The 9,666-nt window shown below is 48.0% G+C and overlaps 1 protein-coding gene across 1 annotated transcript; it reads right to left on the minus strand.

Moving 5' to 3' along the window:
* Nucleotides 1-4,499: 4,499 nt before the first annotated feature.
* Nucleotides 4,500-8,950, minus strand: LOC127344019 (G-type lectin S-receptor-like serine/threonine-protein kinase At4g27290). The gene is made up of 6 exons (XM_051370241.2): nucleotides 7,522-8,950; nucleotides 6,016-6,317; nucleotides 5,709-5,919; nucleotides 5,373-5,610; nucleotides 5,125-5,275; nucleotides 4,500-5,050 (listed from the first exon to the last, which is right to left on the minus strand). Exons 1-6 carry the CDS (start codon nucleotides 8,825-8,827, stop codon nucleotides 4,748-4,750), a joined length of 2,511 nt encoding a protein of 836 aa, XP_051226201.1. The 5' UTR covers nucleotides 8,828-8,950; the 3' UTR covers nucleotides 4,500-4,747.
* Nucleotides 8,951-9,666: the final 716 nt, after the last annotated feature.

Raw genomic sequence — 9,666 nt, forward strand, 5'->3', positions numbered from 1 at the left:
CGTCAAGGCCACCTTAGTATCCGCATGTGCAAAACTGTCTTGCACCCGTTGTATGTACTTATCGAATCTATCACACCCGATCATCACGAGATGCTTCGAAACGATAAGACTTAATAACGGTGCTACTAAGGATGAACACTTTATTATCTTGAGATTTTAGTGAGGGATCATCTTATAATGCTACCGTCGCGATCTAAGCAAAATAAGATGCATAAAAAGGATTAACATCACATGCAGTTCATATGTGATATGATATGGCCCTTTTGTTCTTGTGCCTTTGATCTTCATCTCCAAAGCACGGATATGATCTCCATCATCTTCGGGCATGATCTCCATCATCGTCGGCGTAGCACCAAGGTCAATGGCACCGTCTTCATGTTTGTCCTCCATGTAGCAACTATTACAACTACTTTGAAATACTACTCAACATGAAATTTAAAGACAACCATAAGGCTCCTGCCGGTTGCCACAATACAATAATGATCATCTCATACATATTCATCATCATATCATGGCCATATCACATCACCAAACCCTGCAAAAACAAGTTAGACGTCTCTAATTTGGTTTGCATATTTTACGTGGTTTAGGGTTTTCGAGAGAGATCTAATCTACCTACGAACATGAACCACAACGTTGATACTAATGTTTTCAATAGAAGAGTAAATTGAATCTTTACTATAGTAGGAGAGACAGACACCCGCAAAGCCTCTTATGCAATACAAGTTGCATGTCGAACGAGGAACAAGTCTCATGAACGCGGTCATGTAAAGTTAGTCCGAGCCGCTTCATCCCACTATGCCATAAAGATGCAAAGTACTCAAACTAAAGATAACAAGAGCATCAACGCCCACAAACCATTGTGTTCTACTCGTGCAACCATCTATGCATAGACACGGCTCTGATACCACTGCAGGATAACGTTGCATAGAAAACAAAAATTTTCCTACCGCGAACACACAATCCAAGCCAAGATGCAATCTAGAAGACGGTAGCAACGAGGGGGTATCGAGTCTCACCCTTGAAGAGATTCCAAAGCCTACAAGATGAGGCTCTTGTTGCTGCGGTAGACGATCACTTGCCGCTTGCAAAAGCGCGTAGAAGATCTTGATCACGATCGGTTCCGGCGCCACGAACGGGCAGCACCTCCGTACTCGGTCACACGTTCGGTTGTTGATGAAGACGACGTCCACCTCCCCGTTCCAGCGGGCAGCGGAAGTAGTAGCTCCTCTTGAATCCGACAGCACGACGGCATGGTGTCGGTGGTGGTGTAGAAGTCCGGCGGAGCTTCGCTAAGCAAACCGGACAATATGAAGTGGAGGAGCAAAGCTAGGGTTTGGGAGGGGGTGGCCGGCCACTCAAGGGGGGCGGCCAAGCTATGGTCTTGGGGTGGCCGGCCCCCTCCCTTGGCCCCTCATTATATAGGTGGATCCCAAGTGTTGGTGTCCAAGTCTTCGAATAAGACCCGAAACCAAAACCTTCCATAGGAGGGGGCAAACCTAGCCCAACTAGGACTCCCACCCAAAGGTGGGATTCCCACCTCCCATGTGGGGGGTGGCCGGCCCCCTATGGTGGAGTCCACTTGGGACTCCACCCCCACTAGGGCTGGCCGGCCATGGAGGTGGAGTCCCTTGTGGACTCCACCTTCCTTGGTGGTTTCTTCCGGACTTTTCTAGAACCTTCTAGAACCTTCCATAGAACCTTCCGCGACATTTTATTTCACATAAAATGACATCCTATATATGAATCTTATTCTCCGGACCATTCCGGAACTCCTCGTGATGTCCGGGATCTCATCCGGGACTCCGAACAAATATTCGAACTTCATTCCATAATTCAAGAACTACCATTTCAACATCCAACTTTAAGTGTGTCACCCTACGGTTCGAGAACTATGCGGACATGGTTGAGTACTCACTCCGACCAATAACCAATAGCGGGATCTGGAGATCCATAATGGCTCCCACATATTCAACGATGACTTTAGTGATCGAATGAACCATACACATATATTACCAATTCCCTTTGTCTCGCGATATTTTACTTGTCCGAGGTTTGATCTTCGGTATCACTCTATACCTTGTTCAACCTCGTCTCCTGACAAGTACTCTTTACTCGTACCGTGGTATGTGGTCTCTTATGAACTCATTCATATGCTTGCAAGACATTAGACGACATTCCACCGAGAGGGCCCAGAGTATATCTATCCGTCATCGGGATGGACAAATCCCACTGTTGATCCATATGCCTCAACTCATACTTTCCGGATACTTAATCCCACCTTTATAGCCACCCATTTACGCAGTGGTGTTTGGTGTAATCAAAGTACCTTTCCGGTATAAGTGATTTACATGATCTCATGGTCATAAGGACTAGGTAACTATGTATCGAAAGCTTATAGCAAATAACTTAATGACGAGATCTTATGCTACGCTTAATTGGGTGTGTCCATTACATCATTCACACAATGACATAACCTTGTTATTAATAACATCCAATGTTCATGATTATGAAACTAATCATCCATTAATCAACAAGCTAGTTTAAGAGGCATACTAGGGACTTCTTGTTTGTCTACATATCACACATGTACTAATGTTTCGGTTAATACAATTCTAGCATGATATATAAACATTTATCATAAACATAAAGATATAAATAATAACCACTTTATTATTGCCTCTAGGGCATATCTCCTTCATTAACATTGTTGCAGATATGCTGGCCATCTTAATTGCAAGGACAAAGGAGGATGAATAGATTGGAAGTCTAATACCTCATCTAGTTGAGGGAGGGATTTCAATTTTTCAATATGCCGATGATACCATACTTTTCTTGGAACATGATATTGAAAAAGCTGTTAATATGAAATTAATACTACAGTTCTTTGAAGAATTATCAGGGTTAAAAATAAATTTTCACAAAAGCGAGATTTTCTTTTTTGGTGAGGCTAAGGAAGAGGAAGAACAATATAAACAATTGTTTGGTTGTGACTCCGGTTCCTTGCCCGTTAGGTATTTGGGGATACCAATCCATTACAGAAAACTTAAAATTCAGAATGGAATCCTGTTGAAAGTCATTTTGAAGGAAAACTTGAGCCGGGAAGATGCTTTCATATGGGGACCGTCTGTTATTGATTAATTTTGTTCTCACTAGTTTACCCATGTTCATGTTATCTTTCTTTGACATACCTAAAAGGGTAAGAAAGAGATTAGATTTTTTCCGATCACGATTCTTCTGGCAATGTGAGGGAAATAAAAGGAAATATCGGCTAACTAAGTGGAACATGATTTGCAGATCCAAAGACCAAGGTGATCTTGGGGTTGAAGTGCTAGAGATAAAACATGCTTGCCTTCTTAGCAAATGGCTATATAAACTTCTTACTGAAGAAGACTATGGCAGCAATTATTAAAAAACAAATATCTATCACAAAAGACCTTGGTTGAAGTTGAAACTAAACCAACTGATTCACCTTTGTGGAAAGGTTTAATGAAAGTTAAAGGTGGATTTTTTAGTAGGGGAAGTTTTAAAATCGGCTCGGGAGAAGTGTTATGAGTTTAACTCCGTTAAATATTGGTTTTCGGAGGCAGCTTACGGGTAATAAATGGGACCAATGGATACACCTATGTCAAAGACTAATGCAAATAAATCTTAATGAGGAGCAGGATAAATTCGTTTGGAGTCTTACATCTTCAGAAAATTTCAAAGTCAAGTCTATGTATGCTGATATGTTAGATGGCCATACTAGATACTTATCTGTGGAAACTTAAAATACCACTAAAAATTAAAATCTTCATGTGGTTCCTTAGCAAAAAAGTACTTCTGACTAGCGATAACCTTGCGAAACAGAATTGGAATGGAAATACAAAATGCTGTTTCTGTGACTCCAAGGAATCAGTTGAACATTTGTTTATTTCATGCCCTTTTGCTAGACTTGTATAACGAGTAGTTTTTGCTGCCTATAATATTCCACCTCCATCCAATGTCGCAAATATGTTTGGGAATTGGCTTAATGGAGCGGACAAATCCGATAAAGTTAGGATTCACATCGGTGTTTCGGCTTTATGTTGGTCGATATGGAATTGCAGGAATAATATTGTTTTTAACAAAAAGAATTCTACTAATTTTTTGCAGGTTATCCATACTATGGTCCATTGGATCCAACTTTTGCGTTTCTTGCTCACGAAGGACCAGCGGGAGTGCATGGTTTCTGGATGCAACCCCCTTCAAATGGTTGCCCAGGATATTTTCTACCAGGCTACTTGGTGACCTATTAAGAGATTAGAAGATGCTTAGACTGCTTAGCATGCTTCTTATTTTTAGATGGTTGATTTTTGTATCGACCCTCGTTGATCCATGATTTGTAACACTTGAATATTCACTTTTTTAATAAAAAGCTGTGTGCATCAACCGATGCAGAGGCCGGGGCTATACCCATTTCGAAAAAACTAAAAAGGCTCAAGTGACCTTGAGATATAGAGAAGTAGACACGTCTCACATGAAAAACAATCGCCCAAGTCATTACTTATTGACAAATTACGAAGAAAGGTACAATTTCAATTACCCTCACCTATGTTCAAATCCTGGCTCTGCCCCTGAATCCAACACATAGCAGTTACAAGTTTTCCTTTGCCAGTTATGAGTGAACTTCCAAGAGACTGACAAGCGGTGTAATAAAAATGCCTTTGCTGTACAAGCTGTTCCACTAGATCAAGAAACCTTTTCTCCAATAATTACTACCCGAAAGCTACCTAGCATCTACTTCTGTGAAATTGGTTCCACTATGGGCTGTAATTGGATATAAATCCGTGTCCCTGTCTGACGTGTTCTTCCCAATGTTTACCCCAGGCTCATTTGGTTCTGGCATCGTTGCATTCTCACTGCTCAGCATCATAACAACTGAAGACATCAGTGGCCTGCTCCGGGGATGCACTTGAACACACAGGAGAGCAACCTGTATGCACCTGAGCACCACGCTGTAGTCATAGGGTCCGGCCATCGCTTCATCTAGTAGATCTACGCCCCGTCCTTCTTTCCAGAGCGTCCATGCCTGAAAAAGGACCGACATGATTGCATCAGTAATAGAGACCATCACTTTTGAAAATTAATCATGCTGGTACTTACATAACAAAGGAGGTTGAGATCAAGCTCGTCGACGTAAAAGCCTCGGTTCCTCCTGCCGGTGATGATCTCCAGTACCAGGACACCGAAGCTATAGACATCGGATTTCATAGAGAAAACGCCATCCAGTGCATATTCCGGGGACATGTAGCCGCTGAAGACCACCAGCTCACTTTTGTCAGCAGGAAAACTCACATCTTGGAAGGTATTTAAATATTTAATATGCATATTAATCGAGAGATAATACTCACTATGTCCCGATGATCTTTATGGTATATTCAGTTGTCTGATCACCTCCGAACATTCGGGCAATACCAAAGTCGGAGATTTTGGGGATCATATTTCTGTCTAGTAACACATTGCTTGCCTTCATATCTCTATGTATGATCCTGACCCTTGAATCCTCATGGAGATACTGAAGACCCCGTGCAATCCCCAGGATGATGTCAAAACGGTTCTTCCATTCTAGTAACCCCCGCTTTCCTTCATCTGCACAACATTTCATGGAAGGTAAGCACATTGTAGATCTAACCAGACCACAAGCTTTGTACGAAGATATTTCTGTTGTGAATAAGAAAAGAACTGACCAAATATGAACGTGTCTAGGCTGTTGTTGTGCATGAACTCGTACACGAGCATTCTCTCGTCGCCGTCGATGCAGCAGCCTAGTAACCTCACGAGGTTCCTATGCTGAAGCTTTGCTATCAGTTTTACCTCGTTCTTGAACTCCCCAACCCCTTGTAGCGATCTCATAGATAGCCTCTTTATCGCTACCTCTTTTCCATCCTCAAGCTGTGCCTGCTCATCAAATTTGCAGTTTCGTTAATATCTACTACAGTTAATGGGTACAAAAAAAAGGTGGTCATAGTGCTGCTATTGGGTTTGCTATCCTACCATATAAACGGAGCCAAATCCACCTTGTCCTATCTTACAGTTCACGGAGAAGTTGTCTGTTGCGGCCAGAATCACATCCAGGTTGAACAACGGAAGGTCGACATCCTCCTCGCTATCTATCTGGTCCTCTGCCTGCCGTTGGCCCCGGCTGCTTGTGCTTGGTGTCGTTTTAGCCTGAACTTTCTTCCTTTTCCTGTTCCTCCAAAAACAGCCGCAGCCAATTGCCCCCAGAAGAAGCACGCCGGCAACACCGGCGACGATGGCGATCAACAGCTTCATCTTTGGACGCCGGCGGGTAGCAGCTGAAATCAAGTAGCTAGCGGTGAACGTGAGGTTCGTCCACATATGTTTTTATAGTTATCAAGACCAAGTGCTTGCTCTTAATCTACCATATATCCACGGTTCCACGTAAGATCTTTTATAGCTCGTGTCACATTCGATTGGGTGGAACTGCATATGTGGTAGGCTCAAGGTATCATGTGGAATGTGGTATGTTGCGATACTTTCCCCGCAAACACGGTACTATCATCTTCAGTACAAAAACTATTGCAGTTTCACCCAATGACCGGCGGCTATTGGACGCACACTAATTTACTGGTTCATCGTTTGGCCCACTCTGACGAAGCCAACAAAGATGCATTCACGTTAATGGGATTGTATTCCTATGGAACTTTTCCTAAGGCCGTTGTCTAATAGAACCTATAGGAAGTTTCCCTATACTACTTTCATAGGAAATTTTCCATTAGGTATGAGCTCTTGAAAAAATTACTACGAGGAAGAAAACGATCGCCTCTCGCTCTCTTGATACCGATAGTTCTTGTGACTTTCCTACGCTGCCATAAAAATCACTCTTACTAATTCCCATAATTTGCATTCCCATAGGATCTAATTGGGCAGGCCATACAAATCCTATATTTTCCCCACCCCTCAAATTTTCCTACCCTATGAATCAAATGAGCCTTGAATCTTAATGAGTAAAGGATTTGCACGAATAGCAAAATGTTATTCAGACGTGACACTGGTTTCTACAGATGGAACAGAGGGGATGCCCAATCTTTACCGGAGAACACTATTTCTAGAAACTAGTACTGGCTAACTAACCGTGTCATTACTAACTAGCTAGTGTTATTTTCAGCTCGAATACCATTTTTTTAGATCAAATGGCTGCCATTTCATTACTCCACAAACAATCTGGAGCGCGCACATCCTACCCATGTATTACAACTTTTATTCCTACATCCATACTTAGCTAATTTATGCGCAGCTTCATTGCCTGATCGTCGCACGTGTTTCACGGATACCAAATTAATCCCCAACTTCTCTAGCTTCGCAAAGATTGTAGATATACGAACGAAAATAAAATTAACGATTTTGCAGTGATTTAATCGTGTATATAGGTACATGTACATTCAACCAGAACAAGAACATGGGAAAATGTTTGCTAATTTTGAACTGCAAAATAAGTATAGAAAATATGTTAACAAGAGCGGTCAGAAGTATCCAAACCTGCGGCACTCAAGGCATCCACCTCAGACTGCGCGAGCCGGATGTACACGTCCTGCACGACCCCCGGATACTGCCTCATGTCAAGCAGATCGACGCCCCAGATGACGCACCCGCGGCTGACACCGCCGCTCATGTTGGCGGCGGAGTAGGCCCTGCAGCTGCAGTTCGCCAGGCACACCTGCCTGCAGTGGTCTAGCGTCATGTCGGCGTACACTGTCGCGTTGGTCGCCTGCGGCAGCTTCATCCGGTTCATCGGCCAGAACCCGTCTCCGGCGTCGGCACAGGTCAGCTTTGTGCTCCTGACACAGCCGCCGGTGGCGTCCCTGAGAGTCCATTGCTGCTGCGACCGGGGCTGGAAGCCCGGCAGGCAGCTGCAGAGCGGGGTGGCGGTCATGTCGCAGTACCCGAAGGGCCCGCACATGGCGTAGTTGTCGCAGGGATCGGTCGGGTAGTACCAGAAGCTGCTCCAGTTGCCGTTGGTCCACACGTACCGCTGCAGCCGCCCCGCCTCGCCGTTGGCCACGAATCGCGACAGCAGCGATGGGTCGGTGACGGCGTAGCTGTAGTACGTCTCGTCGGAGGTGGACACGACCTTGAAGACGAAGTTCGGGGACCTGAGGTTGGGCACGCCCGTGAGCCCGGCCCCGTTGAATGGCCCGCTCGCGTAGATCACCTCCGGACCGCGGAAGAGGAAGAACTCCGGCAGGCCGCCAAGGATGACCTTGAAGGTGTAGAGCCCCGACGAGGGGTCCGAGGCGCTGTTCCAGGACGTGATGTTCCAGCTGAGGCGCTTCTTGAGGTCTATCCCGAGCTTCATGCCCGGGAGCAGCGTGTCCGTTGGGTAGTCGAAGCTCTGCCACGCCACGCTCTCGGGGGACCCGCTGCCGTCCGAGCTGAGGAGGAAGTTGCCATTGTCGCGTAGCTGGGCGGCGGCGCGCGTGGTTATTGGGCTCTCGGAGGAGGTGGGAGCCGGCGAAGACCAGACGGTGGAGTTGCGGCGGTCGACGATGACGAGCCGGCCGTCGGAGGTGAGACTTAGGGCGCCGGGGGTGCGGAAGAGCGGGTTGTTGCGGTTGGCGACCCACACGACGGGTTTGCTCGGGATGCTGGCGTACCAGATGCCGAGGTAAGTTCTTCTGCCGCCGGGCGGGATGAAGAAGCCGAGCTGGAAGACCCCGCCGGTGGAGACGAGCGTCTGGTTGCCGGTGATGGACGTGGTGAGGTCGATGATGTCGGTGGCGGCGACGGAGTGGGAGAAGAAGCTGGCGGCCAGGGCGAGGAGGAGAGCGAGCGCACGCGTCGTCATGCTCTCTCTCTCTCTCTCTCCCTCCGAGGTTGCGCGCCTAGCCGATCGAGCTCTTGCCTCATGAGTCAGGACATGGCTTTCTGTCCTGATCTGTTGACCATAGCCAACCGGGGGGTGAACTGGTGATCTGTGTCCTCTCCGGAAAACCCTAGCTCCTGAGCCGCTCCCGCGAGCGGCCTGGGAGCTCCCGGCGGCGCAGCTCCTCTCGCCCCCAGCGCTCCTCCCCTCCCCCTCGCCGCCGCCCGAGGGCGTCGCCGGGCGAAGCCTGTGCGGCGCCGGCGCCGGCGGGCCTTCTCTCCCCTCGCGCGGTGGCGGCGGCGCGGGCTGGCGCGGTCGGCGAGGGCGCAGCGCTGGCGTAGGGCGCGGCGGCGCGGCCGTTCCCCGGCGGCGTGGCGGCTTCGCGGTGGTCCTTGGGCGTGCTCGTGGCAGCTTCAGCGGTTCCTCCGCGTGGGGCGGCGGCGGGCGGCGCGTCCTCGAGGCAACTTGGCCGAGGGCAGGGATTGCGGGGCCTGATGCGGCTGGGCTTGGCCGGAGACGACGCTGCGACGAGCCGGCGGCGCGGATGTTCCCTGTGGCGGCGGTTGGCATGGCGGCTCCAGATCTGGCCGTCCTCGTGCGGGCCGGGGCAGGGGCCCCGGGCCCAATCGAGCCCCCGTCCGTTGCTCCAGAGTTGGAGGGCACCTGACAGCCATGGGGGCTGTAGGTTGCTGCTCTGGTCGTGGATCTTGCCCTGCCGAGGTGGTGGCGCGGTGGTCGTGGTTGAGTTCTGCGTCGGCGTGTAGTGCTCTCGTAGCGTTGCTCTGCGTTCGGCTGTTCTCTGGGGGACGCGGGCGCGGCGG

The sequence above is a fragment of the Lolium perenne genome, chromosome 3, assembly GCF_019359855.2.
Source record: "Lolium perenne isolate Kyuss_39 chromosome 3, Kyuss_2.0, whole genome shotgun sequence".
Classification (NCBI taxonomy): domain Eukaryota; kingdom Viridiplantae; phylum Streptophyta; class Magnoliopsida; order Poales; family Poaceae; genus Lolium; species Lolium perenne.

Excerpts from the sequence above, each read along its gene's own strand:
- LOC127344019 (XM_051370241.2), bottom strand. The coding sequence starts at position 8,827 with ATGACGACGCGTGCGCTCGCTCTCCTCCTCGCCCTGGCCGCCAGCTTC. Across the intron at positions 6,318-7,521 it reads GGATGCCTTGAGTGCCGCAG|CTGCTACCCGCCGGCGTCCA; the intron begins GTTTGGATACTT and ends ACTTGATTTCAG. Across the intron at positions 5,920-6,015 it reads GATTTGGCTCCGTTTATATG|GCACAGCTTGAGGATGGAAA; the intron begins GTAGGATAGCAA and ends TTTGATGAGCAG.